The 18,693-nt window shown below is 45.7% G+C and overlaps 2 protein-coding genes across 2 annotated transcripts; one reads left to right on the top strand and one right to left on the bottom strand.

Annotated features, from left to right (window-relative positions):
- Nucleotides 1-3,980: 3,980 nt before the first annotated feature.
- TNFRSF9 (TNF receptor superfamily member 9) lies at nucleotides 3,981-7,480 on the bottom strand. The gene is made up of 7 exons (XM_068158111.1): nucleotides 7,361-7,480; nucleotides 7,155-7,274; nucleotides 6,777-6,914; nucleotides 6,227-6,293; nucleotides 5,985-6,124; nucleotides 5,628-5,762; nucleotides 3,981-4,686 (listed from the first exon to the last, which is right to left on the bottom strand). Exons 1-7 carry the CDS (start codon nucleotides 7,473-7,475, stop codon nucleotides 4,559-4,561), a joined length of 843 nt encoding a protein of 280 aa, XP_068014212.1. The 5' UTR covers nucleotides 7,476-7,480; the 3' UTR covers nucleotides 3,981-4,558.
- Nucleotides 7,481-8,864: 1,384 nt separating this feature from the next.
- On the top strand, nucleotides 8,865-16,525 carry PARK7 (Parkinsonism associated deglycase). Its single transcript, XM_068158112.1, has 7 exons — nucleotides 8,865-8,911; nucleotides 11,230-11,364; nucleotides 11,844-11,945; nucleotides 12,588-12,647; nucleotides 13,410-13,479; nucleotides 15,048-15,134; nucleotides 16,070-16,525. The coding sequence occupies exons 2-7, from the start codon at nucleotides 11,275-11,277 to the stop codon at nucleotides 16,222-16,224; spliced, it is 564 nt and encodes a 187-aa protein (XP_068014213.1). The 5' UTR covers nucleotides 8,865-8,911; nucleotides 11,230-11,274; the 3' UTR covers nucleotides 16,225-16,525.
- The last annotated feature ends 2,168 nt before the right edge of the window (nucleotides 16,526-18,693 follow it).

The following is an 18,693-nucleotide window of genomic DNA, read 5'->3' as shown; positions in this document are numbered from 1 at the left end:
GTGATATAACAAACTTTTGCCAAATTGAGGTTAGAAAGAATTTCTATTTTCTATGTATATGTGTTAAAATTCCTATTCATTCTGAGGGTAATGATAGTATCCAACAGCCTTTTTCATGCCTGATCTGGAGACAAAAGGATGCTCAGCCATCTGTTCCTGAGGCAGAGTTAACACAAAACCTGTGGGATGGAGAACCTCCTTTGGCAGATGCTGAAGAAAGTGGTGTATCAGGGAAGGTTGGTTTGTAGCTGAAAGAGGAACTGAATTAATACTTGGTGAAAGAATAAAACTTTGTGTCATTTTAATAGTGAAACTTTACCTTTTCTTTCCTCACCTGTTTGAGAGGTATCAGGTGGCTCAGTTTGTAGTGCATAAGACCCTTAATGGGAAGGTCGTGAGTTCAAGCCTGCAGTGGGCAGTAGTGTCCTCCCTACTCTAGTTGTGAGGTCTGTGGTGACAGGTTGGACTCGAGGACCTTTGAGGTCCCTTCCAACCTTAGGAATACTGAAAATACAAGTGGAGTGGTACAAATGGCCTGTTTAATACTATTTCATATGTTTTAAGTCTTTTCAGAGTGGACCATCTCCTGAGGAGGTTTTCCATTATTAGTGTTAGTATCAGAATCACTGTCAGAGAAGACAATGCTTCTATCCCACCAAGGATTTGACAGAAAGACTGAAAAGTAAGAAATCATGTTCTACCTTTTACAAAATTACAGCTTCAAGAGGAGGCACAACAGTTTAGAAGTGTCTGTCATCCAGAAGTATCAGGCACAAAGGGAGGTAAGAAGCAGAAAAGCTTTTGCTGTGAACCATTTGCTTAGCCATACAACTCTTGCAGGAAATTCTGAAGCTGAGACACGTAACAAACAGAGTTTTGATTACTGATGCCAGTAACTGCGCCAGGAAACAGTGCTGGTTCTGGAAGCAATAAAAAAAGAAGCAGGTTCCCCTGCTTAAGCTTACCTTTGAAGAGCATTTGTCTTTTTCCATGCCTTCAGAACTGTCTGACATCACCTGAGCCTCTGCACACAGTCTGGATAAGAGAGCGCTTTCTGACTTCCAAGAAAAACACATGGAAGTGCAAAAAGCTTGCATCTGGCCTGTTACCTCATCCTTGGCTACCCGGGCTGCTTGGGAGTTGTCATGGCATTCCCAGGTCCTTTTCGCTTGCTACATGACAAACTAAAGACTGTTGAGAGAAGGGACATTCACAGAAAGCAGACAACACTTAGAGCTCCAACTGTTGGAAGGGATGATTTGCCATTTCTACATGAACTGGTAAATTTCTTTGGGTGTTAAAGAATCTGTACATTCAGTAACAGCTCCCTGTCAAGCCAAAATGCGCATGATCTATCACTTGTTTAGCATCACCAAAAAATACCTTTCCCCAGCCCTGGCTCTGAATTATGGACGGTCAGACTGTGCAGTTTCATCCCCTTCACCCTTGCTGGATGAAGGGTTTTGCAGTGCTCAACACGCATACAGGAAGACTGTCATCCTTTCTGTTAAGGAGCAGACAAATTCAGCTGCAAACTCTGCTCAGGAACGCTGGTAGAAGCTTCCTGATGGAAACTCTGTTTTAATCTACTTCTTGATGACCCTGAAATGTTACTGTGCAACATTTTCACACAATCTGGAGAGAACAAAACCTTCAGGAAATTGAATGTGGCATCCTGAATGATGTAGATCAGATACCTGCACCCTTTCTTCTGTGACTTGTATAGTAGCCACTTGCCAACTACTGAGCTGCACATTATCTACCACTGGCTGCAGTTTTTATTTGCTGCCATATTATTTTTCTTAGAAGTAAAAAGAGTAATTGTAGAATGAAAAAAGCAAGTTATAAATACATGGCTTTTTGCAGCTGCAAACTTCCAGACAAACTAAATTGATGATTCCGCCCACTGTATTTCTACAGCATACTGCCAGAAGTGGGTTTATAGCTGTCTGCCACATGCATAATGAAAAGGAGGATTTGAGCAGGTTTTAACATTTAAAAAAATGTTTTTATGTGGGGTCTACAACGGGGACAAGCTTCTGGAGTACATGGCACGTGGTCACAGTGAAGGCAAAATACACAACACCCAATCATTAATTGTGTTCAAGGCAATGCATGATTCTGTAGCTGGAATTTGGGTTCTTTATAGCAAGTCACAATTCACAGAAGTATTGTATAAGTCTGAAAACAGCTAAATCCTTCGACTGTCTGAGTGTTGACTGTGCTGCTTTTCTTCTGAATGGCAGTGTTCTGCTCTGATGCTTAGTGGCAAAAGGTATCAATGCACCTGTATTTATTTTCAGTTCTGTGGTGACAATGTAAAGCACAGCAGTGGAGCCAAGGCCACTTTTGGAGTGTGTCCCTTAGTCTCAGAAATCAGTTTGCACTTATTTAGGTTTGTTGGTTTTGTTGTGGTTTGTGTTTTTTTTCTCCATAGGTTTTGTTTTGCTTCATGGGAATTTTATGCCAAAATCAACTGGATAAAAGTGTTGCAATGAGCACCTCACTGTTCAGCAACCAGATTTATTTTTGCTTCAGGTACAGAAAAGAAAATAAAGGTTTTGCACTGACTTCTAAGCATTACAAAATATATGCAGAATGCACTCCCAAAATGCAGAATTCTAAACTGGTATCTTGTTTTTTTCCAAGGAGAAAACAGAGATTTTGCATTTTTACAGGATGCATGCAGTCATTCTCATACCTTGTGTGTGCACTAAAAATGAATCGCAACTCTTTTATCCTGTTAAAAGATAATGTCCACTCGTGCAAAGGTTGCTCTTTGCAGTTTAAATAGACTGGTGGCTTTTCATCTATCCATATCTTTAAGTTTGTGGGCTTGAAGTAACAGCCACTTAGTTCACACGGTTGAAAGCACCAACAGAGGAGAGACACGGGCTAGGGTTAGAAAGAAAGGTTTATTTAAACACACTCCACAGGTCAGGCTTGGGTGTGATGAGCATTTGCTCCTTGTTTTGTATTTACTTGTACACATACTTATAAAAATGTGTAGCTGTGTTTTGGTGATCTGCTCTGCTACCTTCTGCTGAAAGGAGAGCTGGGCTGTCATTTTTCACACACAAGAAAAGCATTCTCTAGGTTGAAAATTACCCTTGATGTGACATATTGACAGAGAAGGGCCACGAGGATGATCAGAGGGCTGGAGTACCTCTCCTATGAGGACAGACTGAAGGAGTTGGGGCTGATCAGTCTGGAGAAGAGAAGGCTCCCAGGTGACCTCATTGTGGCCTTCCAGTATCTGAAGGGGGCCTAGAGGAAGGCTGGGGAGGGATTTCTCAGGATCTCAGGGAGTGATAGGACTAGGGGGAATGGAATGAAGCTGGAGGTGGGGAGATTGAGGCTGGAGGTGAGGAGGAAGTTCTTCCCCATGAGAGTGGTGAAGCCCTGGAATGGGTTGTCCAGGGAGGTGGTTGGGGCCCCGTCCCTGGAGGTGTTTAAGCCCAGGCTGGATGAGGCTCTGGCCAGGCTGATTTAGTGTGGGGTGTCCCTGCCCATGTCAGGGGGGTTGGAACTATATGATCCTTGTGGTCCCTTCCAACCCTGACTGATTCTATGATACTATGATAATATTTGAGTTTGTAAAAGGTTAAAAATGATGTTGTGAATGCCATGACTCAAACATGCATTTTCTTTTTTTCTTAAGACTAAAATAACTGTAATTGATCAATGAGACAGATAAGCTGATGTTAAAATCTTTCCAACCTCAGAGTTACAAAAATAGTACCAGAAATGTATCACATCTACGTATAGCACATCTGCAATGTACATAACGTTTACATCACCTAAAAGATCAAAGATGGATGATGTAGGGCTTGAAGGTGTTGCAGTCTGGCTGCACAGTCACATCTATTTCTAAGAGCAAGTCAACCACAGCTTTCCTCAGTGTTTCCACTGCCTCTTTGAAGCTGCTCAGCTCAACAGCAGACACAAGCTATTATGAAACACTTTGCAGCTCTAGATTTTTATGGTGCTCACTCCTACATAGGAGATGGTGTGCAGTGGTCAGGCCAGGTAGCTGTTTCAAGGACTGATGAGCTCTTAAATGGGGTCTACCTGCACACAAACCCCATGACTGTAAGCTTTGAGCCAAACTTTAGGAGTTGTAGCTCTAGACTCAAGAGGATGACTGGCAACAGTGCCACATGTGGCTCTACCATGTGCTAGAGAGCTGCATTTTAGCTTCAAATGGTGTCAGACTGCATGTAAATTATGGCTCAGGCACCATTTATGAGGGACCAAAAAGCTATTCCTGCCCTCCTGTTACTGCTTTTAAGTGGAGTACTTGATATATGCAGATCAGGTACCCCTTCTTAGAAATACGATTCCTAGTTGGAGAAGAAGACAGTCAGCAAGCCAGATCCATATATTATTTATCTTTATTTTTTTAAGAGGTGGAAAAGATGTGCTTTTTGCCTTAGTGGATGGGACTATTTGGCACTCTGAAATTCACAGATTCTGGTACCCTCTCTATTTGCATGAAGAGATTCTCATTGTGTTCCTAAATGAAATTCAAACGTGGTTGACCTGGACAGTGCAACTCCTAGTTCACCAAAAGATCTCTGAATTCTGTGGATTTGCAGTGGTTCTGATATTCACCTTGTTCTTCCTGGGGAAAGCGGCAGCTGCAGGCATCATCTTCCTGAATTGACTGTTCAGGTGTGGTATACACTAAAGAAAAAGATGTTCAGCTTTTGTTGTATTCAGTCATCTTATTTCATCCTTCCTCAGTCACAAATGCAGGAAGTCAGCAAGCTCTTCCACATGATTCAGTAATCTGAAATTATTCCTCTACATTTACACATCTCATAAAACCAATTTACCATACTTTATTTTCCTTAATGCAACAGGGGTTGCTAGTGCTCTGTTTGCCATAGGAATGGAAGGAAGACCAACATGCAGTTGTTAGATTTTTTTAAAGTAATGCTGTTGTCTCCTGATTTCAGAATCACAGAATGCATTCGGTCGGAAGAGACCTCAAAGATCATCCAGTCTGACCCTCAACCCAGAACTAAAGGGTCACTACAAGATCAACCCCGTATCTCTAGGGAAGGGGAGAGGAAGAGAAAACAAACAGAACAAAAATCCGAAGTAAAAGCTATGTTAGATGCAAATCTACCTCATCTTTGTACTGAACTCTTGAGCTTCTCATCTCTCAAAGGACGGTGCTTGATTCAGGCTGACTACATCTCTGTAGCAGTACATCCTAACTGATAGACCCTCTTCTACTGCAGCCAAAGTTCAAAGATGCTCACTCCAGGCCATGCATTCTGTTTCTGAGAAATAACTGGGATGTGCTATTGCCATGCATGTCAAAGATGGCATTTGGAAATAAGGGTCCATTATTAACTGGATCAGCAAGGCTCGGCTGAGCTTTTATACCTCCCAAGAATACTTCACTTCTATGGATGTAGTTAACCTGCAATGCTGATAGAACATCCACAGGTAATTGAGTGTTTCCTCTGATAAAAATGCCAAAATTCTTTTATTTTCTGTTTATGACTTACAAGACCAAAAAGAGAAGCTATCAGTAGCTATCTTTGCAAGAAGCTTAAAACTCAGATTCCTGGTTTGTCTAGTTTCTAAAAGAAAAATTGAAGAGTGTATCTTACTTTTCTTGAAAACAGTAAGGAGTTTCTTTTTTTGCCAGATACTGAAGCATATGCACGAAGGTAGCAGAAGCACTATGCATAACAGCCCAGCTCCAGTAAGAGAAATTCTGATAATGTCCATCTGGAGGTCCTTCCCTAGGAAGAAAACAACATTCACTGGTAAGTCTTACAGAATAGAATTCTATGCCCTTGACTCAGCTGACAAATTTTGTCTCTAACTCTGCTTCTGTATGTCTGTAGCTGGGAATGTAAAGAAGGATGGACTCTTGCTTTAAGTGGAAAGTGAATGAGCTATAGTGTGTTTCAAAACAGATGATAATTATTTGGCTCTGTAAGCAGTATTATACAATGACTCACCTGGCACAGTGAAAGAAGAAAATGGAACTGCAGGAGATGTGGTAAGGAGAGTAATGGCTGAAGTGGGATTATCTGAAACATGCTTGCAAATGACATCTTTTGCTGCTGTTCCAGGCTCCAGGACTTGGTTTGTAGAGCACCTGGAAGACAGAAGCAAAACAGGGGAGGTGGGGAAGGATGGTGGTGGTGAATCTAGTCAAGTGCAATAGGTGTAGCACTGACTTTACTTTTAGATTACTTACTTTGTCCAGTTTTTACAGGAGCTGTTGGGCTGATCATTAAAAGTTCCATAGCGGCAAATCTGGCAGCCTTAACAGACAAGTAAATTTGTGCAAGATGAGCACTTGTAACATGCAAAACTTGATTTTTGCCTGCTTGCACAATTATTATGATCCCCATTCACAGAATTACTATTTCATATGCTGCTCCATGTGTGCAAGGCAAGTCTTTCTATGTGAACTAGGGAGCAGTGCAATGCTTTGCTATTGAGGCGGTTTATTTGGCAGAAGATACCACAAATCACGTCTAACTCCAGGTGAGTTTCCCACGTGCTGGTGACAAACGAAGCTGTCGTGCAAAGGGAACGAACTGCTGGATGACTTTAGCTGCAGCAGGGCTCAGAGTTCAACGGATTTATCATGTCCTCCTCGCAACAAGCCTGCCATTTAGCAGCGGTGGCAGCTGCTACCTTGCAAGGTTCTTACTCTGGTTATTTTGCCGCTATGCAGGAGGCAGTGGTGCGCCCGCTGCAGTGAGAGGGAGGTTTTAGTCGGCGGGGAAGGGGGACCTTACCGCTCCCGGTGTCCTCCTGGCCCACGCCGCAGCTTCGGTCGCAGCGAGAGCAGCCGTCGCTGCTGCAGCGATACCCTTCCTTGCACGTGCATTCAGCATCGCTTTTTGAGGAGCACCTTCTAAAATATGTGAATGGTCCTGGAAGGTGGAAACGAATCTTAGGCTCCCTCAGCACGGCGCAGCAAAGGCTCGGGACCTTTGCTCTTACAAAATTAAGCTGGTGGCTTCATAGAGAAGCCCCACAGGCACAGCGCCATGTTGTGTTAGTGCCATTTCTACTCGCAGCGACCTGACAAGCTAACATCCGATCGTTCGCCTGACTGAGGTCACCAGGGGCCCGTGAGGAGCCCCTGCTCCGGCCTTGCTGCCGTCCGGTACCTTCGCACTTCCGGCAGAGTGTGCAGGCACGGAGTCCTGCCGCGCTGGAGAAAGTGTCGGGTGGGCATTGCCGACAGGATGCGCCGTGCTTGCAGCCCGCACTCGCCACGAAGAAGGTACCTGCGGGTCGAGACAGAGGGTGGCTGCCGCGGGACTGCTCCCGGCGCCCCTTGCATCGGCCTGCCCCGGCCCTGCCCGGTCCTCACCCGCTGGGCATTCGACGCTGCACGGCAGAGCGACTGTGACCCCCGGGCTGAGCGCCAGCGCCAGCAGCGCTGCAGGCAAGAGTGCCCGGCCCGCCCGCGTTGCTGCCGCTCCCATGGGGTCGGTGCGAGTCGGCGCAGCCTGCTGAAGTGGGCGCAGGGGGGCGGGCACCGGCCCTTAAGTGCCGCCCCCGGAGGGCCTGGCTGCGTCAGCCCGGGGGTGATGGGGAAACCCCTGCCCAGCGGGGCTTTCCGTCCCCCCCCCAGCGCGACCCCTGGCTCTGCCGGGCAGCGCCCGCCGTCCTCCAGTGGGGATTCCCAGTGACTTCCGCACAGAATCCCCTGGTGGCCTGACGGTCCGGCCCAGCCCGGCCGCACCCCCGAAGGGTGAGGGTCTGTGTGGGAGGTCGGTGCGGCCGGGAGGGCAAACCGGGGGGACGCGTCGAGAAGTATGCGCACAGCTCCGCCGTGTACGGGATGCTGTGTCTGAGGCAAACTCCGCAGTGCAGCGGTACCCGGGCGCTGCATTCCGACGGCGGAGCCTGCCGGCGCTCTACACCTCTCTGCGCGGGTCATCCCGGGGGACTACTAGCCGGGGCCGGAGGGAAAGGAGACGATCGCTGCCAGCGGGGAACAATCCGTGCCCCCGGCGATGCCTGGCCGCGCAGCCCCGCCCCCTGCGGCTCCCCGCCGCCAATCCCCATCGCTCTTCCCCGGGTGTGGCCACGAGCTGGCGCGGTCTGCACCGACCAGTGCCCGGGGGCCAGAGCGCGGCCGCGGCGGGTGCTGGCTAGGCGGGAGCGGAAAGGACAACGCGGAGAGAGGTGGTTTACAGCGTGCGTTACAAAGGCGAGCGCGGCCTGTGGTCTGCGCGTGCCCAGCACGAGGCAGTTAAATGCAGAGAACAGTCTGTCGAGGGTTTTAGCTGAAGTCTAGTGAGGGTGGGTAGCAGACAAAACCTCCCCGCGCCAGGAGCAGAAGCCCGCACCAGTTTCAGGAGAGCCCCCAGTAAAGTCCTTCCCTGTGACTTGTGCTCATACATGACCTGGAATTGAGTCGCTGTGCCAGAGTTCTCGTGGGTCTGCCACTGGGGAACGGGACTATGACTGCCAGCACCTGCAGGCAGGTTCACACCTGAAGAACCTCTTGAACAGCTCTGTCTCCCGAAGTACAGAACTTTCTCCTTAAAGGTGGGGAAAATCCTTGAGCCATGGGCATTTTTCGTGGATTATGAGCCTCGGGAAACAGGGCTGTGGGTTTGGTGTTTAGTGCCAGACTTGGAGAAGAACAGAGACTTGGCTCAGCACCCGCAGGGCGTGAGGGCTAGCCAAGGACAAGCGGCAGCAGCAGGTAGAAGCCTGACGTGCGGCGGCGGGTTCCGGGGCATGCCAAAGCTGCGTTCTGAGCGAGCGTGAGAAAAAGGCGGTGTCCGCCAATGGGAAGGGACGGCGACCGCCGGCCGCAGGGGCGGACTGCAGGCCGGCGAGGCGGGGCGGGTCCGCGGGGGCGGAGGCGGCTGCGGGGCGGGGCATAGTCTCCCGCGCTACGGCCGAGGTAAGTCCCAGTCCAAGTCACAGTCTTCTTTGCGTCCTTTGCGTCGAGTCCTGGTTCGCTGTGTCCGGCCAGAGCAGCCTCCGGCTTGCGGCAGGCGGGGGGCTGGCCGTGGCGGGCCGCCGGTTCCGCCGGGCCGGGGTTCCGCAGCGCGGAGGGGCCGGGCGCCTGCCGGAGGCCTGCTGGGTGTGCGCTGCCGCAGAGGCGGCGGCCGCGGGCAGGACCGGAAAGCCGCTTGTCAGCCGGGGGCTGAGTCTCGCCGTGGCTGTGCTCTCTGCCGTTGCAGGCTCTGCGGCCTCGGCCCCTGCCGCTGGTTTCTCTGAAATCCTTGCTGCGTCCAGTGCCACCGTGGCCTCAAGTTGACGTGCGACTATGCACGGACGCGGCCTTTCACCTGGCCTGGTGGAGCTGCTCGCCCTCACAGCGTCTTTTGCTTTTGGAAGCTCTCTGTTCGGTCGTGGCGTTTTGTAATGGCCGTCTTAGAGCTTCTGATTCACCCACCTGCCAGAAGCCGCCGTATCGAGAAATGTGCATATGCCCACTATGGGGGATGCGCTTATGGGGGATACGTTTAGCTTAAGGGTTTGGTGCACCTGTGTGTATGCTGGCACTGAGAAGCAAATGGAAGACGTGTATGCGTCGAGAGCTTGCTAAGTGAAGGGGTTGTCAGGTCTGTGTAGCTTGGCTCTGCCCTTTTGGAAAAACCAGCCGCCCTGTGGTAGCATTGCCAGCCTGACAGCTGGCTACATGTGCACCCATGTAAAGAGCAGTGTTAATCCCCGAAAGTTTGTCAGTGTATTACAGTAAATGTCTAAGAAGAGCAGGAAGAGATTGCGTTTTGCTAGATTAGGGGAAAGAGAAAAGCTTTCGGGATCAGGTGCCTGTTTGTATCTAAAGAACTGATGGGAATGATACAAACCTTACCTAGACTATTTTTCTGTGGTAAGAAGCAAATGCATTATCTCTATGTAGTGGCTGTTCAGGTAGTCTGAACAGGTTGATTCTGTAAACTTTATTTTTTGCCTTCAAGATGAGTTATTAGGAAACTCTAGTTTGTCCTGAACTTCTTGCTGATACCTTCAGTTTGAGTGTATTTGTTCAGTTGGTCTCTTCTTCCTGGTGCTACATGATGGAATGAGAGGAAATGGCCTCAAATTTTGCCAGGCTGGTTTAGGTTGGCTATTAGGAAAAATGTCTTTCCTGCAAGAGTGGTTAGGCACTGGAATAGGCTGCCCAGGGAGGTGGTGGAGTCACCATCTGTGAAGGTGTTCAAGAAGCCTGTGGTGCTTGGGCACATAGTTTAATGGTCATGGTGGCATTAGGTCAGCAGTTGGACTGGATGACCTTAGAGGTCTTTTCCAACCAAATCAATTCTGTGCTTCTGCTGACAGGAAGGATTAAACCTGAAAACAGGTGAAGTTGAAGCAGAATGAGGGTATGGTTTTCATTTTTGTGGCCAGCCAAACACAGATCTCATTTTTTTTAGTGCATGTCTGGATGGGAAGTCCCTACATAGGAAAATATCCCTGTCTCATAGAGTAGATGACCTGAGAAATGCCTTACCACACCATGGATGCTTTCACAGCCTTCTGTTGGACCAGTATGAATTAGTATATATTTTACATGATGTAGTTACTTGCTTTAGCTTAACCTTCAAATGAAAATGTGGCCATTCATATCAACTTGAATTTAGAAGCCAGGAAAAAAAGGCTTAAGTCTAGTTTGTTCCATTTGCTCAATTCTGTGGTCTGCTCCCCCATCACATGTGTGCACACACATTTCTCCTCCACAAAATTGTGAAACATGCAGAAAATCTGTTGCTGAGGTTTTGCAGGGTCACTGATCAAGGTATTATAAGTCACAGGAAACTATTCATGAGCTGTGCTATGTGGAAACTAAATACCAGACAGGAGGTCAAAGCTCATGCAAGCCCTTTTCATAAATGCTGATCTGGGTGGGAGTCAGTGGTCTGAGTATGAGTGAGGGTGTGCATATTGAGAACAGCTCTTACCACCCTTCTGGAACCCTTCTTTCTGGCAGACTCAAGTCACGTAGAGTTTTGATTAGGCCAAGCTTCTTTCTGTTCTGTTCTGATGCTGCTGTGCCTCCCACTGCACAAATGTCTTAATCCCTTTGTAAAAAGCTTTTTAGTTGCATGAGGTGCCTGTAAATATAAAATACAGCTGGTGAACTATTTTGAGGTGGTGTAAATGAGAGACAATGCAAAAACACAAGTTGCACATTGTGAAATTCACCATTGGGAAGGATTTGCACTGGGGGGTTTGCCTTCTAATCACGTTGTCTCTTTCTACCCTCCTCAGTCCCTCCCTTCACAACCATCTTGCCTAGCAGCAACCCTTCAAGATATGGCCTCAAAAAGAGCATTGGTGATTCTAGCAAAAGGTGCAGAGGAAATGGAAACTGTAATCCCCACTGATGTTATGCGAAGAGCTGGGGTGAGTATTTAGACAAAAAAAAATCAAGAGAAACTCTTTGCCTCAAGTTGGTGTTAATTGTCAGGAGTTCCAGGCATAGTCTGCTGTAGGAGGTGAAAGTTGACCTGTGTCTTACTAGCTAGCAAATACTTGTTGTGTCCCAAACCAACACCCACGATGACTGACATTTGTGCAAAAGACAACCTTTTAAAATGGAGCTTAATGTAGACTAGAGCAGATGTTCCCTCTGGGAAACCAGTGGGATCAGCTGGTCTCTAAATGTCCTGTTTGAAAAGTTGAACTGTTAGAGATATTTGACCATCTCTGGATTGACCTCTGTGCATTTGGACTTACTCATGGTTTGTGGAAGCTTAAGTGTTGCCCTATTCTTGACAGCTTTCAGTAGTGGTTTGCTCACTCTGTGTATTACTTAAGAATGAACATAGAAGACAAATGCCCTGAATTCCTGAATTGTAACCATATGCATATTCTCCTGTTAGATCAAGGTGACTGTTGCAGGCCTAACAGGTAAAGAGCCAGTGCAGTGCAGTCGAGATGTCTTCATTTGTCCTGATGCTAGTCTTGAAGATGCCAGAAAAGAGGTAGGTCATCACCCTGATCTGATGCAATGGTGAATATAACCATTCTCAGAGTTTCAGAGGTGAATCTGAAAGCTTAAGTGTTACCTTTAGAAATATGTTGCATACTATATTAACTCTGTGTACAGCAGTGAATTAGCTGCATGTGCTGCAGTGCTCCCCTTCAGTGTTGTCCCCTTTCATAGCATGCTAGGATCAGACACACTTCTTAATTCTGCACAGGTATTTGGTTTTGTGAAGCATCAAATATAGAGCTTCATTTTGCATGTTTGACAGCCCAACAAAATACCACGACTTGGAACAACTGAAAAGTTCTGATAAGCCAAACAATGCTGTAGTTAGACCTGTACACGAGGGATGGAGTAAAACTACTTGTTTTAAGAGTGCAAGAGCTGTTAGTTGTGTGCCAAAGCTCTTAAATGCACAAGGTTTCAAAGTTAATTGTGTCAAAGACTTTATTGATAATAGGCTCTTCCTGGAATGGGAAGCAGTATTTTGTTCTGTAATTGAAACTGGTTGTTGTTCAGTGGAATAAAAGGTAGATCCCTTTGCTTCTCACTCCATGCAACTGTAGTGGCCTTAAAACAGAGCGATGCATGTATCAGCCTCTGTTCAAGAGAACAATTTTACCTTTTCTTTGTTTAGGGGCCTTATGATGTTGTGGTCCTGCCTGGGGGTAACCTTGGAGCTCAGAATTTGTCAGAGGTAAAGTTCTGGTATCTTAATGATTCATGGGCATCCTCATGAGTATTCAGTTCAGCATCTGCGAATCCTCTTCTGAATATTCAGTAAACTGGTTGTTAATTGTCTTAAGTCTTCTTGTGAAATACATAATTGAGACAATAGGGTAGATTCTTGGACCTGAATACGTACTTAATCAAAATGGAAGGGTGCTCATGATTTTATGAAGATGAAACAGTTGCAAATGAAGATTTAATTTAATGAAATACAAAGCAGGCAGAACCCCCAGAACTCCCTTCCTTTGCTGAAGAATACTGTCACTGGGTGCAAAGTGTTGTTGTGGATGGCAGACAAATAAGTCAGTCTATCACATAGGGTTTGGATGGTATCACACAGTTTGTAAGCCCTGGAATATGAAGCACATATCCCTTATAAATCTTGTGACGAATGATAGAAACTGTCTGGAGGTGGATCACGAATATCTTGTGAGGCTTTGAACAACAACTACTTTTTTTGGCCATGGATGAACCAGCTTTTTTGTGGGCCAAGTACTTCCTTGCAGTTACTTCTGTTTTCTTTACTCTTTCCTAGCTGGGCAAGCATTTATTGGTTTTAGTTTTTCTCCTCTTTAGTGTTTTCATTGCCATGTGTCCTGAGACAGGATGGAGAGTTGTCAGCTGGTTTTCTTTGTAAAACTTGTTTATGAATTTGCAGTGGAAAATATTTCAGCCATGCCTCAAGTAATCAGCCCCAAACAATGACTTCTGATACATTTTCTTCCTACAGTCTCCTGCTGTGAAAGACATTTTGAAGGACCAGGAAAGCAGACAAGGCCTGATTGCTGCTATATGTGCAGGTGGGTTAGCAATGTGTCTTGCTTTGTAAAGCACTAGGATATTTTGAAGGGGCATGCAGCCAGTTCCCTGTCTTAGAAATCTGTGTTCCTGTAAGTTAGGAGCAGGGATGTATGCTGTACATGCACCCAGCAGCATTTGAGTTTTGTGTGAATTTAGTAACACAGGAATCTCTAAACCACTGTAAACCCTTACTCTGCAAGTTCTGCTTGGTACACAGTTCTTTCTAATCTGTTGTATTACTGTCTTTAAAATCAAAAGTGGAAGGTAATGTGCTAGCTTTTTTTCCAAATGCTTGCTTATTCTGGTGATCATGAGGACATGGTGCTGGCAGAACATCAGTGCTATAAATTTATCTCTCATCTGCTCTGCTGCCCTTTGGCTTCAGGATGAAGGGTATAAATATAGAATGCAGGCTCTCCCTTCCTTGTCTGAGTTGTAGCAAAAGATGGAATTACTCTTAAGGATGGGATTTTCTGCTTACATACTTTGTGCAGCTGGTTATCCAGTTCATTCTTTGGGAGGTTTGTGTGTAGAGAAGCAAGATGAACAATTGCCAGCACTCCCAAACTGAACTGAGAGGCTGGCCTAGGTAACTTGGAGCTGAGAATGAGAAGAGTGGCAATGGGTGTGTAAGAGACTAACAGAGTGCCTGTGCAGTGTGTTTTCACTTCTCTGGTATGTTGCTTGGTTAGGGTTTTTTTTTGCTTTCATTCTTCAGTTAGGTGATACATGTGCAGAGTTCTGAAAGTCCTTGAACCTGGCAGTGGAGTCTTCTATATGTATCTCTCCCAGATTCAGGGTTGCCCAGTAAGGGCATTCATGTGTAATAAGGACAGGTCATTTATTTAGTGACAGTGCTTCCTAGAGCAGATTCCAGCTGAACGCAAAGAAGGCCATTTTACTGGACTATATCTGCAATGAATCAAAGGTACAGAAATGAAACTCAGTTTAGGCCAATCTGCCTTCAGTTTCTGTTGGAATTCCCAAAAGGATTTTCTGTTGGATGATATGAGCCTTTGTTACACAAACTCCTTCCTCCATTCAGGCCAGGGAGGAAGTATGAAAAGAAAAGAGAAGGACTGTTAAACACAAAATCTTGGCAGTTAACCCATGATCTGCCCAAAATGCTGCTTGGCAGGCAATTGCCTGTAAAGATTTGCTCAAATGCAGTTTTGTCTCTGTTCCAGGCTTGACAAGTAGTTGTACCTAATTAATGTTCAGATTGCAATACAGATGTTTTGTTAGGGAGCATCAATAAAATGTGTTACCCGGAAGTGAAATCCTGGAGTTGGTCTCAGCTCCTCCAGAGGTAGCACAGTCACTGCTGCATAAACTGCATGTTCTCTGAGCCTTCTCTTCCTCTGTTTGTCTGCACAGGGTGTCTTTGTGTGACAGGTGTGTTCTTCCTGAGGCTTTTTGCTTCAGAGGTTGGGGTGCCATCAGTTTCCTTAAAAGCAGCCTCTCCAGTGAGCTTTGGCACCTTGAGGACCTAGTGCCTGACTGCATGTTCTGAAAAGTGTATCTAGCAGAAAACGGTTCCTCATGGGGCAACTTTGTGTCCTTACAGGTCCTACTGCTCTTCTGGCACATGGGATAGGGTTTGGAAGCAAAGTCACAACTCATCCTTTGGCCAAAGATAAAATGATGAATGGAGGTATCTGATAACTTTTACAAGTTTCTCTCTAAACCCTTCTCTGACTTACATTGTTTTAGCCAAACCCTTGATTTATAAAAAAGGTAAATGGCTTTTGCATCTTTCTTTTCATTTTTGCCTTTCCTCAATTACTGCCTGAACATAATCAAAATTCAATTAAATGTTCCAAGACTGCATTTCTAATTCTCTTTAACCAGAAAACACAGAGCTGTATTAACATTCTCATCCTCAGGCAAAATACATTGATGCTGTTATTCAGGGAGCAGTTTTCCCCTTACCCTCTTGAGGCTGAGCTGTATCTTGTCCTTTTGGTTCTTTGCCTTAGTGGTCCAAACAGGAAACCCCAGCAGCAGCTTTCCTGCTCTTCCATGAATAGTGCTTTGATGGTATGAGCAGCTGATACTTAAGAATGGTGTTGAAGCACTAACAAGAATTCTGTGAACTTTAACAAGTCTGAAGGAGAGCAGGAGATGGCAGGGTTCCTCCAGTTTTCTTCTGCATGTTTGTTAAGAATAAAGTTGTGAGCAGGTACATAAAAGCAGTCTGACTTCCAAAAGTAACCTCACAGGAACTGACAGGCACAGCGAGTGCTTCTTGAAGGGCTTGTAGAATCAGCAGTGCATTCCCATACCCTGTGAATAAGCTGTCAGGAATCTCTGCAGGCACTTTTCCTCCCTGGGGACTGTAGGCAGTAATGAGCTGCTTGGTTCTGGAGGGGCAGGGGTACAGACCCTCTGGCAGGCTGGGCCCACACAGGTGGCTGAGGTGCCTTCTGCAGAGCACGACGCTGTCATCTCAGCCAGGAGCCTCCACTCCTCAGCTGCTGTAGGCTGTAGGCTGCAGGCGGCAGCTTCCCACAGCAGGCAAGTCCGTGCTGTGTGGCAGCTGTAGGCACTGCTAGAGACTGATCCTCTTTCTGTTGTGTCCCCCCCAAGCACACTACTGCTACTCCGAGAGCCGTGTGGAGAAAGATGGGAACATCCTCACCAGCCGTGGCCCTGGTACCAGCTTTGAATTTGGGTTGGCCATTGTTGAAACGCTGATGGGGAAGGATGTGGCCGAACAGGTGAAGGCACCCCTAATACTGTAAGAGTGAAATCCTGCTGTGGCACAGGGAGTAGGACAATTTTGAATGGAGAGTCTTGTCCTTTGTAGAATAGCTGTAAGATGCACGGTTGTAAGCACAATTTAATTGTGGGTGAAATTAGAAAATGCCTTTTCCTAGACTGGGTCAACACCACAAACCAGTGGTCTTTATTCCTGGAAAAAGATCCTGTTAGCAAACAGCTTCATCATGAAAAAGCAGCCAGATCTAATACTTAGCTCTTGGACAACACTGAAAAATCACATGGGAAAATGTTTGCTGAGTAAATAAAAATGAAGCAAGCCTGCTTGTGTATTGTTTCTGTGTGTGTTTTCTCCCAGCCCAGACCTGTGAAACCTTATTACCACTGTGGCTAGCATCGTACTATTCCAAACAGCTATCTAGGATCTCACACAGTTCTGAAGTACGAGCTGAAATGAGGGGCAGTCAGGCTTGGGAACAGGCTCCCTAAGGAAGTGGTCATGGCCCCAACCCTGTTGAGGGTCAAGAAGCATTTGGATGACATGCTTCACTTCCAGGTTGCCCTACACAGAGTCAGGAGTTGGGCTTGATGACCCTTGTGGGTCTCTTCCATCTCAGGATATTCTGTGATTCTACAGTTCTGTGACACAGATTATTAAGTTGTAATTTAGATGTTGTTGAAACAATATTTTGTTTCCTGTATACAAATAAGGTCATTAATGAGTATTGAATCTAAGACAGCATGGAATTTAAAGTGGGAATATTCTTACCTTATCAAATATTCATGAGTTCCTACAGCTAGCAGATTTTTCATTATACCACTGTAATTTGTCTTCTATGTTGAATGATGACAGATCCATTGGGCTACTTATGCAGCCAGTCAGCATAAATTGGGAAGTTTGGAGTTAGTAGACGGCCACCAGTAGCAGTGCTTGAAAATTGGAACTTGCCACAAGCCTGCCTTAAGGAAGCATGTGTTAAAGTTGCTAGACAGGTCTTTGGATGAAGCAGTGGCTCTGTATCCCCATGAGAACTACATTTGGAATCAATTTTAATCTTTGCTACCATTCTTTTACCAAATAACCACTGCTACCTGTTTCTGGCAGCAAGCATGCTGTGAATGTGGCACCTGACTCAACACTGAAGTTGCCACAACATCTGGAAACTTGGTTCTGCATATATCTGAAGTGTACAGTGTGAAGCTAAAATGACTGCATAAAATGTCTTTTGGAGTGCTTGTTTTAATGGAAAACAGCTTCATTCGTTTTGATAATGAAGTGCATAGATATTTTTGCAAATGCAGAATTAGGAAATGTCTCCATGTTGTCAGTCTCTACTGGAAGAACTGCTTCAGCTCTATGCTCTGCCTACATTTGTTTAGGAAATCTTTCAAGTGTTTCTAGCTTTGAAATATGCTCAAGATATGCAAAAAGTTCTAGTCTGTGTAAGATTGGACATGTTTGCTCATTAAATCTGCATGTCTAACTGGTATTGCCATGCAAATGTAAACCAAATGATGGAGAGATTCTTTGTCCTAGAATCCCAAGTAATCACTTGGTTTGTAAAGGTGCATGATTGAGAATACAGGAGAAGCTGTGCGTTCCCGGGCTGTTGTACTGCTTTGTAGCATTAGAATGAAATTGTTTCCATGCTTGCGTTAGGCTTCCAGACATCCTCTAACACAAGGCACTAATGAAGCGGCCAGAAATTTCATTAGATGTTTTTATTTTTTTATTCTAAGGCTTGACAGAGCTCAGTTTACAAAAGTGAGGATTCCTGTGTGTGCTTTTGGGCTTTCCCATGCCTATTAAAGTAGCAAGTTAAGGGGGAAAAAAAACCCTTTCAATTTGTGAAATGCCTTTTTTTCTTTTTCAAGAGTATCTCATCCTCACTCTTGTGTCTTCTCTGAAGAATAGTGAGGGTTTTTTCTGCTGATTCTGGGTTTTAGGCTTGAAGCTATAATTGAGAGTGAGCTCTTTTATGAAATTGATCTGTATTCTGTGACATGGGAACAGTTAAGTTTCTACAGTTTTAGGAACAGGTACTTGCACAAGAAGGCATAGATGCTGGTAGCAGTAGTGAATATTTGCAATGCTGAAAACTATTCTCCTTCAGAATGAAGTTGAAAATGAAGCAGCAGCTCTAAACCTGAAAAAACCCTCAAAGAACACATAGAGAGCAAATCTGCTTTTGTTGCAAGTCCTCTGTCAAGTTCCTTTCCAAAGAAGGAAAGCAAAGTACACAGCACTGCACAGTAAGCAGGCACAAACCTAACACAGGAATATGCCCCTCCAAACAACAGAGAAAGGATGTTCTTCCAAAGAGAGAAAGGCATTCTTTTTATCATGTGTGGAGGCAGACACAACCTTAATGGATGTGAAAGGGCCTGCATGCTGGTACTTCGAGCTCTGGAAGTACACAAGGGAGTATGCTTGATTCAGCAATTAACAAGCATGGACAGCTTGCTAGCTCTTACTTGAATATCCACACTAT

Source organism: Melanerpes formicivorus, unplaced genomic scaffold (assembly GCF_026170545.1).
Source record: "Melanerpes formicivorus ecotype bairdi unplaced genomic scaffold, bMelFor1.0.p_v2 SCAF_39, whole genome shotgun sequence".
NCBI lineage: Eukaryota > Metazoa > Chordata > Aves > Piciformes > Picidae > Melanerpes > Melanerpes formicivorus.
This window is presented reverse-complemented; position numbering and strand designations above follow the sequence as displayed.

Bases quoted from the DNA above. Each gene is read 5' to 3' on its own strand.
- TNFRSF9 (XM_068158111.1), bottom strand. From the start codon at position 7,475: ATGGGAGCGGCAGCAACGCGGGCGGGCCGGGCACTCTTGCCTGCAGCG. The intron at 6,915-7,154 runs GTACCGGACGGC...TCCACCTTCCAG, and splicing joins ACTCTGCCGGAAGTGCGAAG to GACCATTCACATATTTTAGA. The intron at 6,125-6,226 runs GTAAGTAATCTA...TCTGTCTTCCAG, and splicing joins TCCTGTAAAAACTGGACAAA to GTGCTCTACAAACCAAGTCC.
- PARK7 (XM_068158112.1), top strand. From the start codon at position 11,275: ATGGCCTCAAAAAGAGCATTGGTGATTCTAGCAAAAGGTGCAGAGGAA. The intron at 11,365-11,843 runs GTGAGTATTTAG...TTCTCCTGTTAG, and splicing joins ATGTTATGCGAAGAGCTGGG to ATCAAGGTGACTGTTGCAGG. The intron at 13,480-15,047 runs GTGGGTTAGCAA...GTGTCCTTACAG, and splicing joins GATTGCTGCTATATGTGCAG to GTCCTACTGCTCTTCTGGCA.